A 21,214-nucleotide genomic window follows, 5' to 3' on the forward strand; every position below is an offset into this window, starting at 1 on the left:
ATATTTTCACTGCTTCTGCAGGAACAACTCATCTGCCCACAGAAAGGGAATATTCTCTTAAATATTACAAAATGTGTAATATCGTATTTCTTTGTAATCAGATCCTTCTTCGAAGACTCAGTCTTTGTGGATTTTAGTTTGGGGTTGTATTTTTTGGACTGGGTTTGTCTGAGTTATCGTGTGAACACTTTAAACCTTCTGTCATTTCAAAACACACATTTCTTTAGTTTTGCTACTTTAAACAGCAGATATTGGGCTTTTATTAGTTTGCAGAGTTAGTAGTTGATTTACAGAACAAATTAAAGGCCTAGCATTCCTTGAAGGAATGCATACCACCCGCCGCCTTTCACTCACGTGTCCAAATGTTAAAATTATGTTGGAATGACGCTCAGCAACAACCAAGTCAAAATTCAGCTTAATATTTGTAAAATGACTGATTTAGTCATTTGTGTTTGCTAAGGTTGCTTAGCTATGGCAGCCATCTTGAATCTAGCTTGTTTTTAAAGTTATGACTTGTAGATGTTTTCTGAACTTACACACACGCACAGAAATGGGCCGAAACATTATCGCCCCACTGCCTTCGATTAGCAGAAGATTTGAAGCAAAGGAGGAGGAATCTGTTACTCAGAGGTAAATGGTTAAATGTCCAAAAATGTCTTTTTTCTGCTAAATTAGTCAAAAGGGAATGGAAATTGAGAATAAAGGACAAATCAAAGAAAAATAAGTACAACATGTGAAAGATCACAGTCATTTATTGTCTTGAAATTTTACTCAGTTTTCCTACTTCTGATAAAAACAAACAACTGAAACAAAAACCTACAGGAGTTTGTGACCGTTTGGATTAAAAGGACAAACTAAAACCGTACATGTAAAAAGTCAGCACCATTATTTGTCACACAGTGAGGTCAGAGAGTCATCAGAGCATTTCATCAGTCTGTCGTCGAACACAAAAACACACAAACTCATTGTCGAGCAGCGCCGGATTCAATAACTACAGATGGAAAAACCAAAACACAACTGAGCTTTAAATCTGTAACAAGAGTCCTCCAGAAAACATCCTAAAAAACAGTAAAAACAAACATGACGGTCGAAGTCTCACACAGGGAGAAAAAGGGTTTCATGTGGAGAATAAAGCAGAAACAGAAATCCTGGCCTCGCTGCAAACAAGCCGAGTTTAATGATCGATCAATGAGCCATGGGTTCCTGATATCGACAAATTAGTCCTACAGCACAAAGTGACGTCAACAAATGTCTGGTTTTATCCTCATCAATGTTAAATGAAACCAGAAATCTCGAAATTATTGCTGCAAATAAAAATATTTGGACTGTTGGAGCAATGAAAAAAAAAAAATCACGTAAAACCTGTTTAAAAATGTCCCACATGGACCTTCAGTTATGATTAGATATTCAGCCTTTGATGTGTGAAATTTTGTTTATGTTTTATCAGAAATCTGAAGCAAAGTAAAAACAACAAAAAATGCTCAGGTCAGAAAAACAGCATTTAGGAGACAAATCTTGAAATACCAGAACAAAAAGAGCAAAACAAACTGAATCAATAAAACCACAGAGTAGTAAAATACTGCATTTTTGACAAACTTTGTTTTTTAGTTTACAAAACGTAATGATTTGTAAATTAACCAAACTTTGGGGAAGAAAAAACCCATCAATAAAAACTCAACCAATCAGAACTGACCCAGTTTTAAAGGCTGACATTTTACAGCTTCGTGGTTATATTTTATCATTTGTCTGCAGTTATTTATTAATAAGTTACTTTATATTCTGACCACTGAGTTCAGAAGCGCTCTGGTTCGACGGTCGTCCAGTCACAGTTACTTCAGTTTAGTCCCAAAATAAAACTAAAGTTCAGTGATTCCTACATCAAATCCTAAAAACATTTTAAATCGGGTGGATTCCCTGAAGGCTCGCTGCTTCGTTTACAACCAAAAGGCAACAAGATTGAAGGGTTTGAGGTAAAAAAAACAAACTTTCCTGTTTGCTGAAGATGAGTCTTTATAATCCAATGGAGCTGCTTCCTGCTTTGGTTTCTTTTTGCTTTTCCCAGATTTTTTTTTTTTAGAACAATTCTTTCTACAGCTCTGAAACCATTTCTTTTACTTTAAATTCCCTTTTTTCCTCTCTCCTGGTTTATATTCATTCCTTTGATTTGTCGTTATTTGTAACGAAGCACCCAGTTTTCAGAAAAGGACATATAAAAGTAAAATGTTTTCAAGTTTTACATTTCGACGCTCACATTCAAACTATAAAAAAGGTTGTTTTATGACGCACTTGTTCACAAGTTTAAGCTCCACTTGTACGTTTTCAGATATTTAAAAGGCTTCAAACGTCAGAGCTGAGTCAAAACTAAATGTTTTCAACCCCTGGTTCTGCATCATAAAACGGGACGACACGTTTCAACTAAATAAGGCCATTTTAGGTAAAACTAACACTAAAATGAGGACTAGAAATGTGTTATCAGTTCACTAAGTCAACAGGAAGTAAAAAAAGGATAAAGTGAATCAGATAATCGAATCAGCAGGAGCAGGGTCACATCAAACATAATTGCAGGTTAGAAATTCAGATCAGGTACTCATAAATGAGAAAATATTCAAAAAAAATTGTTTGCAGATTAAAAAAAAATAGGTGGGTGTGGTGGCAGGGTTCGGGACCTGTGCCACAAAGTGGGTGGAGTGGCTCTTTAGGTCAGCCGGCACCAAGATCAGACCTGTTTTAATTATGAACTTAAATATGTGAAGTCAATAAATAAAGCCAGCAATGAATGATTTTCAGCCACTTGGAGCCAGAAATTCAAAATATCACCTTCCATATGAACAAGGAACTAAAACAACCGGCTGCAGGTTTAGATGTCTGGAAAAAATACAACAATTTATTCATTTAAAGTTGTGTTTTAGGAGACCTGATGAATCTAAGGTCATATTAATAAGCTAAAATGAATCCTTGAGAACATAAATAAAAAAAAAGGTCATGTCTTACTAAACTAGTTAAAAAGTCAAAGAGTGCAGAGACAAGCATCTGTCACCGCCATTTATCAAGTTTATAGCAGACTAAGAGACTAATCAGAGACTCTACTGATCAACAACATACCTCAGCTGCGTTTTATCTAAAACTGGTAGCACCAAATGTCGCCGAAGCTGAATTTCACTTCGTCATTATGACTTCAAACATGAATCAGAATGAAAGCATTAAAAACCTGAATAAAACCTGAGAATAGCAGGTTAAAAACATCTCCTACTCCTCCTGTTCAGAGTAACAGCACTGTCATGTCACAATAACATCATTATAAAAAGGAAAATTAAAATGAACCGCTGACCAACCACACTATTAAAAGAGCTACAAATGCTGAGTTCGGTCTTTTTGAAGAAGACCAGAGAATCTGAGAAGGTGTAAGGTTGACCGCCGCTCCTCTGATGATAAGATTCACATCACTGTTTGGATTCACATTCGAAGTAATCCTTCAGAGGGGCGAGCAGGTGGCGAATGACCGGGACGCTCCAGGACTTACCCAGGAGTTTCGCCCTGTGCGTCCGGCTCATGTTGTTCACGTCCGTGTAGTGTTTGGGAAAGCCAAAGATCCTGAAGGAACGGAGCACATCAGAATCAGAAACAGTCTGATCAGTCATTGCACAACGTCGTCTGAAAAACCTACAGGAAACATGGAGCGTCGGCTTGTCTGGAGTTCAAACATGTACTGGCTGCTCCAAATTTACATCTTCATATGAGCATGTAGACGACAAAAACATTCAAATCTTTGCTTAAGGCTCAACGTTTTCCTCTGGCCTTTGATCCATGTAGAGAGTGAGACTCCACCGAGGTCATCTTTATCTGTGCACGAGATTACTCAAAAAGTCATGAACGGATTTTCATGAAATGTTCCAGAAACGTCAAATGCGCTACAAGGAACAAGTGATTAGATTCTGGTGGTGATCGGGTCAAAGGTCAAGGTCACAGTTGACCTGGTGCTCTAACTCTACAACAGCGTAACGTAGGAATGTCAAACTGCAGAGTGACATTCGTTGATAGCAGCGACTATCCTCACACAGTGTTTCATCAAAATTTCTCCTCCTCGGGGTTTAACCCGCGGTCTCCATTGGCCGTTGTATTTTTGGTGCCACCACAGGTATGCACTTCAGCAAACAGACACAGGAGTCAAAGTAATCTGGGACCTTAACGGACAGGTAAAGATGACCAGGTGCTCGCAGCAGAGCAGGCGAGGACAGCGTGAACTCCGACTTCAGCGTGTTCGCCACGAGGGCTGAAGGGTCGGCTCATCAAATGAACACTTCAGAGTTATGAGCTCTGCTGGAAATGAACCTCGCAAATTTAAGTGTTTTCAATGTGAAAAAGCTTCAGTTGTAACAACAACCTTTATGTTTAGCTTATATATTATGAATTTCTGTTTGGTAACACTGTCAATCTTCACAAAACAAACAAAGTTTTGTGTTTTGTTTTTTTTTTAACATTTGATAATTCAAACAGTGTCATGTCTAGTTTAGTGTTTTCTGATGATTCTGTTTTGGCTGCTGTGCTAATCTTCCTTAACAAGAATAAGAAAATAAAATGTTACATCTGTGGAAAGCTGGGTAACTAGTTACATGGCAGACTGGAACATGTTGTGTCTTGACGTAAAATGAATTTGTAACAAATGGTGGCGTATCAGCCTCTTGACACGAGTGTTTCATTTCGCAGAGGAATATTTTAACCACCGACCCTCACGACTTCAAATTAAACACCAAGAGGGCACTCAAAATCTGTGTGAGGGGTAAAACACTGGGATCTAGCCTTACTGTTCCATTTCTGTGGACCACAGGTTGTCCTCCTCCCCATTCATGGTGACAAGTACCTCCCCCTTCTTCTTCAAGGAACTTGTCTTTGTTGTGATTGTGCGAACTTTCTCAATCTGCAGGGAGAGACGACAAATTAAAAGTCTCACTTTAAAGCAGAACAGACCGAGTTTAACTCCTTGGTGAAAGGCTGCTACTACAAAAACCAAACAGAATAAAAGTACAGACATGGTGCAAATTGCAAACAAAACAAAATAAAAGAAATGTATCACAAGAATGTGTCTACCATTGCCTTGCGCCCAATTTCCAAACAATCCTGGAGGATGACTTTGTCAGCAAGAGATGAAGTGATAGGTCTGCCACACAAAAACAAACAGGTGTAAAGACAATTATCATCTTTAGAAGCATCAGTTTACATCAAGGGAAGGACCTGACTGTATTAATATATACCTGTGCATGCCTGGGATGTTTCCCCAAAAGTAGCGTGCTCTGCGAGCGGGGCTGACTTTGACCGCATCGACAAGAACCGGATTACACTGAAGAAAAGGCGCAGATTGAACGTTAAAGCCACTGACGTCATGCCGACGGCACACTTTGAGACACATTTAAGGGTCCTCACCTCCAGGAAGCGGCAGATGTCACTTTTGTCACTGGCGCTCATGAAAACCACGTTCTCAAACAACCAGAAGAACGGACGGTTGTCGTCCTCCCTTGGCTTCAACATGGTCAGTATGCGGTAAAACTCGAAGAAGAGTCTTCCAGTGCCCTCTGCAGGAAAAACATGAGGAGACAAAGTCATTAAAGAGAAGGGTACTGAAAGGTAAATTACCTTATTCTCTCACTATTCTTCCTGCAGAGCTAACAAATAAATAAATATCAGAAGTTTAAAAGATGCGCACCAAATAATCCTTTTCGCTGCGGGTTGACCATGGACAGGTCGTTACACGGACTACCTCCAATCAGGAGATCAAAAGGACCCCATTCAACCAGCTGAAACAAACAAACAAAGCTTGGGTTCACTTCCTATTTTAAAGGCGTTTAAGCACAGCTGTTAACATATTTCAGACTGATGTTTGTGCGGTTTGGTCTCACGTGTTTCCTTGTAATGGCGCGAACATCGTTGACGTATTCGATCTTCCCCTCGTGCTTGATCATTCCCACGGCGATGGAGTTGTCACAAATCTCAGAGGCAATGTATCTCTCAATCTTGAAGCCCAGTTCTTTCAGCACCAAATATCCTGCCATGATGGAAATAGTTTTTAAACTGTTTAATAATAAAAGAGACTTGTGTAATACAAACTGTATTACAGTCTATAATAAATGTCTAAGTTGGTTGGTATTATAAAGACTGAAGCGTCGCAGAAACCGAGTTGAATGCACGCGTTCTTTATTTACAGCATGATGAACCTACCTGTTGCAATCCCATCAAAAAGAGAGAGCACCCTGAGTGGTCTGCGCTGATCAGCTGTGATGAAGGGGTAAACCCTGTGAGGCTCCTGTAGTTAAAACAACAACAACAGGGTTTCTTTATTAATTAAGAACTGTTATAAACACGTCTGAGTAGTTATTTGAAAGTATTTAGCCGGCAGTGTTGGCTTTTCAAAATAAAGTCAATTTTAACGTTTCATGATATTTAAATTCATTTCAATTCTGTGATTATCCAGACTATACGTCACTTTGGAGTATAAATCGCATTTATTTATTTGATGTCCGTGCTCTGATGGAGAGGCGGTGTTATGGCGAGTAGCGTTTCCCCTGCGTCTCCGCACTCCTTAATGCGTGCCTGTAATGGGAAAACGCAGCTCGACATAACACCCATCTGTGCACTTGTTGCGACATGAAGAGTGGAAAAAAAGGGTCGTGCCAAACTATGAAAAAAGTGCAACTTATATGCCGGAAAACACTGAAGGTATGGCAGCCTTTATTTTACTGTGGCGGTGCGCCACAATCAATTCCATGTAGAGGAAACCCTGCTCTGCCAGCACAAGACAGTAGCTCTTCTTTGTAACGTGACATCTTCAAGCCAAATTTCTCCAGAAGTAAATGGCAAATGGCTTGCACTTATATAGCGCTTTAACTATTCCAAGGACCCCAAAGCGCTTCACACTACAATCATTCACCCATTCGTCCTCACATTCACACACTGATGGCGGTAAGCTCTATTGTAGCCACAGCTGCCCTGGGGCGGGCTGACAGAAGTGAGGCTGCCATCACACCGGCACAACTGAGCTCTCTGTCACAAATGAAGAGGGACATTTGTGACAAAATCAATTAGTCTAGAACTGTACAAGTCGTGGCTATCTCATAGCATGTTGTGGATAATACCAGGAAGTCAAGGAAGTTACAGTTTAACTGGACAAAAATTCCACAAACTTTAGATGTGTACATTTCAACATGAATGCATGTGTGCTGCTTACAAACTGCATGGCGCTGTCGTTGGCAAAAAAGTCTTGAACCTTGACGCTCCAGTCTGGCCTCAGTTTAAGGTTTCCTTTACACTGTGCCGGGCTGCATATGTAGCAGTTCCAGGGATCGACCTCTTTCAGCTTGTCAAAGGTTCCTTCGGCCACCAGGATGTCGAGACAGTTCTTACAGAAACATCTGGACGAGACAGACAGAAACAAGCACGAGTGGGAGAACGATCAGCATGCAAACAGAAGAGAGAAAAGGGGTGAAAACCACCAGAAGATTTTTGTCCATTTATAAGCATAAAGTCATTAGAAGTTTTTAAACTGATACGGTGATGAAGTGAATACGCAGGGACAAACATAATCCAGATGTATGGACTCAGTGTCCAGATCTTGGTGTCTGTTTTCTGCAGATAAGCTCGCTGGTTTGAAATGAGTCATTTGATTGCCTCAGTATACAGAAAAACAAAACATTTGCACTTGTTCCTTCTTTACAGACGAGACGGGTGATAAGGTGCCAAACATTTTATCACAATATTTTCTGTTTAAATACAAGTCATACAAAACCATTACACTTCAACTATCTTTTAGGCTATAAATCTATCACTGCATACAGTTTAGAGCCTTACAACTGTAAATGAATAAGAAATGCAAACGTTTTAGTAACCAACTAGTAAATTGATAACTGTCTATGCCTTACACTGCAAACAATCCTTACACAAAACAAAATGTAATGAAAATGTAAACAAACATAAGCAAAGGAGCTTGGTTTATGTTGGTGAGGGTTTAGTTGACTTTATGAATTTGTTCTATACTTGAATCCTCTGAAGAACAACAGAACTGAATTTGCCCAACATGAGACTACAGGTAAATGGTAATGCAAGCAATGGTAAAAAGTCTAACAATACGCTCAGTGTGGGAAACCATAAAGTAAAATGTAACCAGACAAACATGGAGAGATGCATGAAATAAAGATTTGTATTTACCTGCAGCAGCTGTCATTGCTGCACAGAATGACCTCAGATCCCGAGCAGCACACGGTACAATACGACTGATATCCATCGTCGTCGTAACGGTACAGCGTCTCAGAGAAGTTCAGCTGCAAACAGTGACACAGCTTTTTCTCAGGCAAACATACGACTGCAGCTGAGTTTCAGGTAAAGGTCAGACACGCAGACACTGTCAGGATGCCACACAGCAACCCAAGTAAAATAAACCCAATTAGACTACCTTGCATTTTAGACACAGACCACCTTCAAACAACGGATGTGCCACGGTAATCTCAGGTGACGCACAAGACAAGCAAAAATCTGAAATGAAACATTTGCTTAGTAGTAATTATTGTGTTTCTCAAAATAGTTTAAATAAAATTCTTAAACTTACCTTCAATTGTTTTGCCTTTCTCTTTGATTTTTTTTATTATTGAATCTGTAAACAAATGTGAAAAAAAATAGCAAAAATAAGGATGGAGGATGTAATCCAGCTGGTATATCTAATGTTTTCTTTCTACAACTCTATAAAACATTTCAAGAATGGTACGAACTTCTGTCGGGGGTGGGGACAGAGGCGGCTGTCTTATTTTTATGGACATATTTTCTTTTTGGCGTGGGCTGATAATCAGACAGGGAGGATTCAGGAGAATCTGGACATGAAGGGGAGTCTTGAAAATCTAGAAGAAGAAAAAAGAACGGGTCAAATCAAATATGTAAAAATAAAAGCTGACACATTGAATTGAACTGTCAGATGGGTCCAGACTTACTGGTTTGATTGTGTTGTTTAAATTCTGACAGATTAAACCTTTTATTCTACCAGACTTTGAGTCTCCTGAGTTTTACATCTTAAATGTCTGAAACTGTCTTTGAAGATACTGTAATTATAAAGTTATGGACAACCTCGTTAGCCTTATACAGTGCAAAAACTCCCTTATTGAAAACTGCCTTAGCCAATCAGTGTGCTTGCTCAGGTCACATGATCAGGAATGGCTCACATGCTAAAACACGGCAGCAAAAGGACATACAGCTGAGCGCCATGAGGTGGCATGGCTGGTCAGCTCAGTAGGATGCGTTAGGCCAGAGAATCAAGCTTCACGCCTCCACTGAACAAGTTTACCACGCTAATGTGTGTTCAGTCAGCGTTGACAAAATGTTCACTGTTAGACTAAGTTTAGTTTGATTTTAGTCTAAACATCTATGAACAGTTTAGTTCTTGTTTAACCATATTTTAACCCAAGCATGCTCTGTCTCCTGTGTAGTGAGAGCTGAACTCCTAAACTGGTAATTCTCAGTAAGAAAATAATGAAATGCTGCACAGTAGCCTCTAGGCTATCCCAGTAAGTTCAAAGAATAAGCCTAAAGCTAGGAACTATTGACATGTATTAAGACTAGAGACAAGTGCATAGGACGATTGCACCCTAGTTGGCTGGCTGCAATACTATTTTAGGTTTCGCCCCTCCGTGTAAAAAAAAAGAAAAAGAGAACATTTTCCTGACAAAAAATAAAAATACACTTTGGATAATTTTTAAGGTGTTTATTCACAAAGCGCTTACCTTACTGGGGTGTGTTCAAATATGCATTTCTTTCAATGTTTAATTTTATTAGTGATTTGAGAGTTAAAAATTTGTCATGCTACACTGATTGACAGTGTAACAGGGGTGTGTGCAGGCAGGACCTTTGTATCGGTCGCACTACCCACATCCTGGCACTGGCATCAGAGAACTGAGCAGTGATTATCATGGGTATCAGCCACTACTGTAAAGTTCATTTCTAAAGGGTTTTTCCACAAAATGTGCTCCTGAGCTAAACCGAAACCAAAGCTTGCTCAGTACCAGCTCTGTTTCCACCACCATAAGTGCTGGCTCTAGCATAAAAAAAATAAATAAACAAAAACTGGTGCCACCTCAGCATTAACTCTTTGCTGAGTCAGAGCAAAGAACTGCTTTTGTCAGGAACTAGAGACGGGTTATGGAAACTGGCAACTAATCATAATGTATGGAAAAACATGACTTTTATGTTTGGCAGACATGTAGCATAAAGCATAAAGTTTTTGACTCTTTTAATATCACCAGCTGATGTTTAGGGATCCTGTTTTGTGCTGTATGCAACTCCCATTGGCAGCAGCATTTGCAAATACGATCGGAGAGCAGAAAAGAGTTTTCAAAAACACTGACTGTTATTTAAAACAATGTTTATAATACAGATGGGTGATATTAAAACATCTGTTTGTGTGAATGATAACAAACCTTATAATCTGCAGAGGTAAAGTGTTTCTCTGCACTAGAATGATCCCTGGTCTAGCACTGGAACCACTTTCGTGGAAAAGCTCCATCTGTGAGGTTGTGTTAGAGCAGGACTACACTGCAAATGTGATAACTGTTTAAATAGTTTGTCCATGTTTGTGCCGAATGAAGCTATGCTTAAGCAAAAAAAGAAAAACAGTTAATTTTTCTATTGAAAATTCTGGCATTTAATGATGACCTTGAATTAATATAGTTTGTAGAGCTGCTTTCTCCATTTAATTTGAAAAAGCTACAAAATATTTAAGGAATAAAGTGTGAGATTTTAGTGCGATTTAAAACAGACACATACCTGGAGATGCAAAGCCTTGAGGTCCAGTAGGCAGAAAACCTTCTAGAGCCCAGTTTACCATCAACTTCAGCTCCTGCTCCTTATTACCATCTGCCTGAGCGAATGACTTCCCACATCGCTCACCTGCCAACTAGAGACAAAAATGGTATGCAAGTCTGGAGCAAATGGAGCACATCAAGAACTTTCTAACACTGATTTAGTTACAATTTAGCTCCACTCTATGACAAATAAAACATGTTTGAACATGTTACTCTGGTGTTTGATAAGAAAGCAGATTTTGAAAGCAGATTTTTTAGGCTGGGCAGCATGGTGGAGCGGTTGTTACATGTGTGGGTTTTTCTCCAAGTAAAGGCGGGTAAAAAAAATGGATGGTTGGATTTGTTTAAGACTTCCATCTAAACCGTGCTGCTATATTTATTGGCAGACTCATTCAGAATCAAATCTGACAAACTTCAGTGTTCCCACAAGGCTCTGGCCAATGAGCTTCCCCTCAGCTGATGTGGTTTTTGCATTATGGACACCTGACCTTGGAGGTGTTTTGGGTATGTCCTACTAGGAGGAGACCCTAGGGAAGACCCAGAATTCATTAGATGGATTATACCGAGAACAGCTGATGAGATGGATTTTTGGGTTTCTCTCCGATCTGCAAAATCCACAGCCTACCCACCCAACAGAAAGGACTGACAGACATTACAAACAGTTGTCCCATTGCCGGCACCATGATGCTGTATGTCTGTATGTTTTAAATACCTCAATGATTTCGTAGATGGCATCTCTGTAGCTGGGCAAACTGGTAAAAGAGTTTTTGCAGAAGCATCGTGTGAAGGCACTAAATGGCAGCAGTCCATCAGTCCCAACCTGCAACAGAAACCATCAATGATCTAAGAATCTGCACAGGATTCTTTTGTATCTAGACAAAATATAACCACCAATTTAACCTCTGAGAACATGCCGTCTCCGAACCACTCCACCCTCCTCATGCCCGGGGGAGGAGACTTTGATTTCCAAGCCATCACCATCCCCGGCCACATGGAAAAACCCTTTACTTTCCCCCACACCAGCTCTCCAGTCAGGAACCCTTTCCCATCCTTTAGAAAACAAAAGTAGAGCAGACTTAACACACTGGATTTTACACACATCAAAATCTGAGTTTTCTGTGACTGGTATACACTTTGTGGGAAAGATGATAGCAACTTCTTATAGCAGTGAAACATCACCTGGTATTGTTTGCGTTGTTTTTTTCTTGGAGTGGATGTATTTGATGGTGATTGTCCATCCAAAGCAACATTAGACTGTCAAAGAAATCAAAATATAACAACTGAGTCAGGCAAAGATGTCGTTTCTTGGTAGTAAAATGTAGTAAAATCAAAGACTATTAATCTATGTTAGAAACTCCCCTCAGCTAGAAAAAGAAAGTAAGGTTACTATGGGAGACAGGAAAAAAATATGTAAATACTTTGCAAATGAAAGACCTTTTGCTACCATCTCAGGTCTTTTATGGAAACCTGATGTCATGCAGATGTCCTGTAAATGATTTGTTAATCCCAGTTATTTAATATGGATGTCTTGAGTTTTGGGTGTGGGTCTGTTGTAGCTAATCACTGATAAAATATTTGCAACAATCTATGTTTACAGTAGAAATTTGTAAAGTAAGCTAATGACATTGAGTTTATATTTTTAAATCCAGAAACTGCAATATTGTTAAGTTTCTGTTAAATTAGCTCTTAATAGGCCACTAGTAATCTGGTAGTATACGTAAGTATACCTACCACCTCATCTTTGGACTCATCCTTATCAAGGACTATGGGTTTGGACCGGCTGCTAACACCAGCCTGAAACACTGTACGGGCCTGTGGCTTCTGACGTAAGCTGCTTTCCCTGCCAAAACCTCTCCTACAGGTCCCCTGAGAGACATTATACATCCAAATATCATGCACATGCAAATTAATACAACAACACACTTTTACGTCGAAAGCTGGACTCCAGAGATCATATCAACCATAAAGATGAAAGGAATAACAATGTTAGTACGTGAGTGAAAAACTTACATCACAGATCGAAGAAAAAAAAAAAGTGTTGTTTGCAATTCAGTTGATGAAAAATATGGTCAAATAACAGAATTTACATTTACTAGTTTTAAAGTCACCATGTTATGGACTTTCAGCATGCAAACGTATAACATTAAAAGCAAGAGGTTGAAAATCGTTACCTCTTTCGACAAAATGCCATTCCTTCCTGACAAGACCTCGCGCAGATCTTTAGAGACAACAAATAAATGTGTATATTATAAATCAAATGTCTATTTTCTAAAAGTGTCCAGTGTATTGTACAAATAACTAGAATTGTGTTCCCTACTCTTTATCTTTAAAAGGCGAACTTCACAGGGCTTCAAAGTCACGCTGAGGCCTTTAATTTCTAGAAAAGTAATATCATAAAGGTAAGTCTTTGGCTGTAAAGATCATCAAATGGTCATTATCACATCATACAGTTACATATTTAACTTGTGAAAGATTAGACACAAATTTACTGCTCATGAATGATTTGGTTTTTTTGGCATACCTATAGTGTGAGCCTGGGAGTCCTTGTGGCTGATGCTATTGTCAAACGTGACGTCACATTCACTTTCTGATAAGGATTCGCTCTCAGAAAAGATCACAGAGTCACCATTCTGTAAGGCCTTACAGCCACCAAGAGCAGAAAATCAATTAAACCTTCTAAAATTCACTAGAACAAAATACTATGCAGCTCATTTAGTCACTTACCTGAGCGAAAACTTGCTGGGCATCAAGTGGAGGACATGGGAACGACAACAGGGTCAAAACAAGCTTCCTGAAGACTGAGTTGGGCTTTGTGTCTTTAAGTACTCTGCTCCAGTGCTTCTCCAGGGGAGCCGGTGCTGTGTTATCCTTTGCTTCTTCTTCACTTTCGTCCTCCTCGGCCAGCTGATACTCATGGATCTCTCTTTTGAGTTGTTTGACCTCCTCGGGGGAACTGCAGACCCCCAGCTCGGTTCCAAGCTCCTCCGCTGCAGCCTTTGCCTCTTTCAGCTTGTCCTGAGGGTTTAGCAGCTGAGCGATGCTTTTTAGCACCGTGTCACTCAAAGGCAACTTCTCTGCAATGCACCCTGTAAGTGCAATGTAAAACAACAGTGCCTCTTCTTGTAGCTGTGACAGGTTGTCTGCAGCTTCACTTGCTTTCAGGAGATCTTCAACGACGCTCCTGTGCTTGTTGAGACAATAGCTTGACAGGTGGAATTTCTTATTTTTAAGGATTTGAGGATTGTGTTCTCTGAGGTAGCGAGTCGCAGCATGGGGCTCAAGGAAGTAAGAGGTGTATGTACTTAGCAGGGTACTAGCTTTCTTAAGGATGAGTGGCATTGTGGCCCAGGACGCCCCCTGTGTTTCCCTTTGATATTTTTCCAGAGGCTTTAAGGCCTGTTCCAGGAACATAAATGTTGCCTTGACTCTGGGATCCTTCAGCTGGGAGTAGATTAACTTGGCTTTCTCATCATCTTTGTGACAAGAGTTGAAGTATAATGTTAGATCTGCCCACATTCCCAAGATTTGTGTGACAAACTGGCAGAATCTAAGGCAGCTGGCGTTGAGGTAAAAAGGTTTGCTGTTCTCACTAATTTCTGAGCCAAAGAGTGCCTTAAGGTTGTCATTCTTAGTACAGCGGGAGGAGTAAGCATGAAGTTCTAGCATGAATTCTTGAGTCTGTTTGGAGAGCTCTTTAACCCCAGCCTGACAAGCAGCATCAGCAACGGTGTACAGGCCTCCTAGGGCTAGAATGTTTGGGTTGAGCTCTCTGAGATGTGAGCAAATCTGCTCTGAGGCTTCACCATTACTCCTGAAACAAACAGCAACAGCAAGATTATCTGTGGACAGATCAAATTTCTTTAAGGTCTGGACCACTGCTGCTACTGCCTGATCTCCTGAACCATCCACTGACTGTAAAGCATCCAGAAACTGGATGCAGTGACTAGAAGCTTCTATATCAAAATACCCCACAAGAACCACAGAGACGATGTCATCCTTTCCTATTGTTACCCCTTCATAAACGTAAACACAGTAAGGAGTATGTTGGCAAACAGATATGATATTGTTGGGGTACTCCGACCCCAGCTTACAGCGTACGAAGCGTTTCGCCACCTGCTCCCCTTTAGCCGATCCAGTGTAACAGTGATTGCAAATGAACCGAACAGCTGCGTCACTACAAGGCAGCAGCTCACTGACTTGGCCTTGCTGGTCACGGTTCTGAAAAGTTTGAGCCCTTTTCTTATGTTTGTCTGATTTTGCGTGTCGCTTAAGCGCAACATGACCTTTTTTAATTGTGTGAAGGTTGGCGTGACAAGAGGAGCAGAAGGTATATTGTTCTCCAAGAGGACTAGGACCGGCCCAATTAAAATCATCCGTCCAACTTTCAGTGTAAGGAAATGTGTTAGTTGGCGTTACGTTGTGGTTGGTTTTTGTGCGTGATTTTAAATTAGAGTTTCCTGACAAAGCAAGAGAAAAAGAGTTACTGTGCTGTAAATGTGACACTGAATAAAACAAAGACTTTCTTCATTTATTATAAAAGATGAAGGAAGTTACAACACACTTACGTGATTGGGGAGATAGCAAAAGTGGGCTGATCTCGTGACTATTCCGAGCTGTCACTGGGTCGTAGACTTTATTTTGTGTATTTGCTGTGTGCAAACCTTTGAACCATTTCAAGAAAACATAGTTGCTTTTAGAATCCCCCTTTATAAGATCATCAACAGGAATGGTCTGTGTCAAAATAAAGAAGACAACATTTAGAGGACATGATCGACAACATAATCTACTCTACTGTAAAAATAAAACTTAAGTTTTATTTAAAAAATGGATATAAAAATTACACCAAAGTAAACACATCATTGTAATTATTTGATCTAAAATAAAACGACGTGTTGTTTGTGTTTTTCAGAGTTCAGTATTTGTAGCTAACAGGTTACTGAAACTTACATTATGTTCACACTCCTGGTCTTAACTTTCAATTCTGATTTTATGGCCCTGAAGCGACCCGCATGCTTCAGGGCCCACGTCCCACGCAGCACGCTGTGTTTATGGAAGTAAGTATGGACGCTAAACATGTTAGCATTTGTGTATCAATTCTGAAGTTATTGTGCAGTCGGGGCCAACAAAATTATTATCTGCCATGCTTGTTTCATCCAGTATTTAATCTTGCCACTTCCCACCAACTCCGGTGCAGATTTGCACTTCTGGAACAAGAGCTTGTTAGGATCTGTGCTATTTTCCGTTCTGTTTGGTTTCTAGTCATGTTTCCACTTGTGTTCTCGTAGTGCAGTTATCACAGGTTAGCTTTTTTTCCCTGTGTTTAACGTCTATGTTCTTATAATGTTCTGCTCTCTCTGTGTTCCCTGTGTCAATATTCACCTGCCCATAGCTCAGTAGTTTTCCAGTCAGCCTGCTACGCCTGCTTCACCTGTTCTCCTTCACATGTTGTTAATCTTCCACTTCCATTCAGTCTCTGGTCATTTTCTCACCTCTGGTTCATTGTTGTTACATTCATGCACTATCTGGTTCTCCTTGTGATTCTCTGTTTAGCTCCTTGTTAGTTTTTGCTTTTTGTTAAATCATTCTGCCTTCTTGGTCCAAATCCACCTACAAACCTGACTGAGCTATGTGCTAAAAGTAAAAACAAACTCAAGTATTGATCCCATCATGCTAGTATTGATACAATCAATCCAACATCAGTATCAAATGTCAATAATATCAATATTTGGATCAATCCACAAACCTAAAAGTTGGATGAAATGTGACATGACTGTTCAGACTGAGGTCACTTTGAAAAACATTGGATATGTATCTGATTTGGTACCACATATAAAAATGACCTGGATTGGATTTGACAAGTTCAGAATGTCATAAAAAAATAAAAATAAAAGAAGTCTGATTTGGGCCGCATTTGCCAGCAGTGTGAATGTAACCAGAAAGACCAGAAAGCAAGAAAAACAATGAGCCTTTCACTGTGCAAAGATGCAAAAATAAATAAATAAACATGGTCTAGCTCATTTATCTAATTTACACAAAAACATACAGATAAAACTATGAAATTGTAATAAATCATCCACGAATCTACAATACTTTCAATTGTATTATATACACTCTTATATTGAATAGTCATGTAAAGACAACATGATATTTCTATGTGCATTTGAACCGTTTTTCTTCAAACTGAGCAGGTTTTATTAATTAGCTGCTTTTAACATTTCAAAGTGAAAGCACATACCTTTGCAATACCCTTCTTGTTGAAGGCATCTTGAAGAAGACTAAAGTTGTGCTTACAGTCCTCCTCACTTTGTGCATCAAACCTCACTTTGGACAAGTCAACAGATCCAGGAAAAGTGCAGTCCATGATCTGACAGTGACATGCACCTGTTGGATCAGAAACACAAAACTAAGAGAGAGGAAAATGCCATTTATGACAAATAAAGGAAGAACTGATGATTGTTGTGTATACCAGTTTTATCAGGCATATGTTTTACAAATGTCAAGAAAGGGGTTTGAGACTGTCACTAATACTGGCTTACGAAGATATTTCAGCCAATTTGATGTAGGACTCTGTTATTAACAACTAATATGTCACCTGTTGTAGATATCTCTTTAAACAACCCCAGTTCAGAAAAAGAGAGCTTATGTCTGATAGGACTGACAAGCTAATGGATACTCCAGGCTTTAAAATCAGGGTTTCCCCCACTTGCCCCCACCGCCAGGCTTAGCTCTGCTTGTTTATTGTAAAATACGTCATTTTTTATACACAGTTTTTTTCCACCCGCACCTCCACCGCGAGGTCACCGCACGTTGATCACCGCGCGAGGGTGCGCACGCCAACAGTGATGCAATCGCGCTGTCCCCTCCCCTGCGCGAGGGCCCTGCGGAGAACCTCCCGATTTTTGTAACTTCGAGCAAACCGTGCGCGCCCCGCTCCATTCAAAATGGACGATTTCATTGCTCTAGCGGAGCTGGTTTGCCTCTCTATGAGCGATAACAAAGATAATCAAATGGTTCAAAACTCACGGAAGGAGTTTACTGCTGCAGCCAATAAAAAGGAGTGTTTATAGACCACAATGGTTAGTTGAGCTGAAATTCAGTGGGTAGCTTTACAAGTCTGAATACGGTAAGCATGTTTTGTACTTAGTGAAAATAATAATATGATGCGAGCTAATTTATCCTCGTTTAACAGTAAAATTATGCTAATAAATTCAGCATTAGATATGCTTTGTTTTGTTGTTACATGTAGTGATCCAACATGCAGCCTGTGCCACAAAAAGCACAGTACATTACAGCATCTCCCTGTTTTTCAGAGTTCTCTGTTGTTATTCATTGGCCTTGACGTGAAACGTGTGTTGGTGCCTTCTTTGCCCTTTTTATTTATGTTAATTTAATTATTTTGTAATTGTGATCTAAATTAGGATTCAAATTAGGTGCAAACTAATTTTGTTTAAAAAAGTATTTCACAAGTGCCTTTTTGTAAAACTGTAGCTGTGTAAATATTTGACACAAATATCTTACAATATCAAATAATAAATAGCCATATTTTCAACTTTCCTGTCAACTTTAATCATTTTTTTTTTACTAAATCACGGTCGACTGGTGATCGGCCACCTACCACCAGGCTTAGCTTCTTTTCTGGGGGAAACGTTTTGCAATTCATTCAAAAGATGTTTTGTAAACCCTCAGGTCCAGATAACACAGTTATTTCCGCAGAAATATTATAAAAACCAGTTGCCCCAGAAGGGCTATATTGCACTGCTGCCGCTATTTGTGTTAGCAAAGAAAAACAAAACTCTATGCAAATAACTGTGTAATGAGAAACTAATAGTGGTGTAAATGTGGAAGAGTTTGCATGAACCCTGCCTCTCGCCCAATAACCGCCAGAGATGAGCACCCGCTCCCCCGTGACCATGAACGGACCAGTGGGTAAAGAAAATGGTTGACGGATGAACCACTGAAAATTTGCAGGTTGATGACAGAAATCTACTTTGGTCCTGGCTGTGTTCAGTCTAGCTGTTAGCTTGTGAAACCCATCAGAACTAAGCTCCGTTTCTCCAAACTGAGGTCGTTGAACAGCTGAGACATTACTGTTCATGAAATAATGTGTCCTTATGCAGCGAGGAATCACCTGAACCCATTTCCCACACATCTTTGAAGTTTGTCTTCAGGAGCTTGTTGAACCAGGACACCACATAAAGACGACTGGATTTATCGTGGAAGGAGTCTGGAGTCACAACCTCTGGACATGCCATCTCGCACCTCATGAACGAATAAAACAACAATTACATGTGTAAAGTCATGTCTTCCTGTCCAGTTTCTGAAGTGAACCCTATGTAATTTTTTTGTAAAGGAGATTCATGAATTCCAATTTTAGTTTTAGTCCTCTACATATCTCAGATATTCTACAAAATCAAGAAAGAAAAGCAGACTATTAATTTTCCATTTTACCAGCTTATTGAATAGGGTTCTTATTCACTCATTTATGCATGCCAGCACAGGGATCTTTTTAGCACCTGTTCATAAAACAACTATTTTTTCACATCAAAACATCCACTACATGAAATATCAGTTTTCTGCAGATGAGCTCCGGTGTGAGGGCCCTCTGCTGATGGGAAAAAGTACTACAGACACTTTGAAAAGAGATACTTGCTTCATACAAAAAGCATTATGTAGTTTGTTTACTGTATTGGACTGTAAATACATCAAACATGATTAATGGGTACAGAAGTGCTGCAGAATAAATGAAATCGGACAAAAAAAATCTCTTCAGCGCAGCTGATCTGGGATGAATTAGTGTGGTCTGTATTGCTCCTATTGGATGGCTGGAGTTTAAATTGAGTGGATAAAAAAAAAGTATGGGCAGGGCCTTGAAACATTGAAGAAGACCCTGTCTAATACCTTAATAAACGTCAGAAGCGGCGAATATGACGGCGCTTAAGTTGGTCATTGAACGCCGCTTTGAATGGATTTTATCCGTATTATCAGACAGACAAGAGGTAAAAATGGCCATATTTGGCTCACATGGCTCACTGCTCCACCTTAATCTCTCCAAATCCTGTAAGAAAAAACTCTCGCGATGTCTACTTTTGCCGCGAACCTGTCCTGCCTACAACTTAGGCAGTAAGGAAATGAGCTCTAACTCTTACAGCAAAAAGCGATCACAGACATTTGGAGACATTAAATGACGCGTTTAGTTTGTATAAAGTGGATCTTTTTAACCAAGTCTTGCACCAGCTCGTCGCTTCTCTCATCAAATAGGCAATGGTTTATTTGTTGTTGTTTACATTGTCGCTTTGTAACAAATGACGCAAATTAAGTTACGACACAGTAGTGTTTTTGTTGTTGTTATTTGAAGCCCCGGCATTAGAAAAGTGTCCGAAGCCAGCAGCAGTAAATCTGTGAGCTGCGGGTCTCACCGTGGATCTGCAGGGCTGCTCTTTGTGTTGTGAGCAGGCTGGGTTTACAAACAAAACAATAAAAAAAACAATGAGACCCGCAGATACTCCACTGTTCCGGTCAGAGAGCAAAAACCGTGTTCAGCTGCTGTCCGGACAGAACCGAAGCAGCTGATGTTTTTTTTTAGTGAAAACAGCAGCTGTTTGAGGAGCGACTTACCGGGGCCGGTCCTCCACGGATTCAGGCGGTCCTGCTCCCCTCTGCTCCTGCCCGAACCACATTTATCAGCCATCCCCTGTGACGTTCAAACCACGGCACCAGGAGGCTGTCCCGTCCCGCCTGTTTTAAAAAAAGAAGCTAACAACCCCCACCTTTTAGCAAAAATGCACACCGTAAATCTCCTGACTGCTGTCATTGGGTTAGCCAACTCAATAAGTTATATTAAAACAAAAGCACCCTGACTAGCCCCTTATATAATTAATTTAATCAATAATTTAGTTTTTACACGTACAGCAGGGACCTGTAGTGACAAACATCTGCTAGGTTAGTTAGCATTACTGATGTTGACGTAGACATTTTTTAACAATTTAGCTCATTTACTATACGGGGCTGTGTTAGCTAAGCTGCATTATTATTTTAATACGTTTTTCCTTATTTTCTTACTGTTACATTTAAAGGTATTTAGTCTATGTGGGCGTCTGGCCATGTTTATACTCGGTGTAGTACTGGAGTGGAACAGTAAAAGTAGCTAAACCACAACGCTAATTTTAATTTTGTAGCTAGCTAATTGTAGTGTTCTCCTATGTGACATGCAGCTCTTATAAATGTAGCTTATTAAGCTGTAAAGAGTTACATCGTGTTTTAAAGGTGTTATAAGACCGGTACAGACGATATACATGTCAAAGAAGCGTTAAAAGCGACAAAACTACCTGAAGCCAAAGGTTGCTAGGCCGTAACTGAACAGCGTCACGGTGGTCGCTGCTATTTAT

General features: G+C 39.9%; 1 protein-coding gene across 3 annotated transcripts; it reads right to left on the minus strand.

Annotated features, from left to right (window-relative positions):
• Nucleotides 1-734: 734 nt before the first annotated feature.
• On the minus strand, nt 735-20,570 carry dnmt3ba (DNA (cytosine-5-)-methyltransferase 3 beta, duplicate a). Of its 3 annotated transcripts, XM_017409650.3 has the most exons (26): nt 20,445-20,570; nt 18,958-19,088; nt 17,065-17,210; nt 15,395-15,560; nt 13,554-15,286; nt 13,351-13,468; nt 13,147-13,206; nt 13,001-13,047; nt 12,561-12,695; nt 12,009-12,083; nt 11,730-11,879; nt 11,542-11,649; nt 10,792-10,921; nt 8,751-8,876; nt 8,591-8,635; nt 8,438-8,517; nt 8,194-8,306; nt 7,217-7,400; nt 6,211-6,295; nt 5,892-6,037; nt 5,699-5,789; nt 5,419-5,567; nt 5,250-5,335; nt 5,086-5,155; nt 4,803-4,915; nt 735-3,591 (listed from the first exon to the last, which is right to left on the minus strand). In XM_017409650.3, the coding sequence occupies exons 1-26, from the start codon at nt 20,504-20,506 to the stop codon at nt 3,441-3,443; spliced, it is 4,500 nt and encodes a 1,499-aa protein (XP_017265139.1). In that variant the 5' UTR covers nt 20,507-20,570; the 3' UTR covers nt 735-3,440. The 3 variants fall into 3 exon arrangements, with proteins under 3 accessions (XP_017265139.1, XP_017265141.1, XP_017265140.1); XM_017409652.3 differs by lacking the exon at nt 12,561-12,695 and having other exon boundaries at nt 20,445-20,569; XM_017409651.3 differs by lacking the exon at nt 18,958-19,088 and having other exon boundaries at nt 20,445-20,532.
• Nucleotides 20,571-21,214: the final 644 nt, after the last annotated feature.

Source organism: Kryptolebias marmoratus, linkage group LG8, assembly GCF_001649575.2.
Source record: "Kryptolebias marmoratus isolate JLee-2015 linkage group LG8, ASM164957v2, whole genome shotgun sequence".
Classification (NCBI taxonomy): domain Eukaryota; kingdom Metazoa; phylum Chordata; class Actinopteri; order Cyprinodontiformes; family Rivulidae; genus Kryptolebias; species Kryptolebias marmoratus.

What these genes read in the sequence shown, in the direction of transcription:
- dnmt3ba (XM_017409650.3), bottom strand. Translation starts at nt 20,506, where the DNA reads ATGTGGTTCGGGCAGGAGCAGAGGGGAGCAGGACCGCCTGAATCCGTG. An exon ending in GCGCCATTACAAGGAAACAC is followed by an intron (nt 5,790 to 5,891) that starts GTGAGACCAAAC and finishes TGTTTGTTTCAG; the next exon opens with CTGGTTGAATGGGGTCCTTT. An exon ending in ACATCTGCCGCTTCCTGGAG is followed by an intron (nt 5,336 to 5,418) that starts GTGAGGACCCTT and finishes CCTTTTCTTCAG; the next exon opens with TGTAATCCGGTTCTTGTCGA.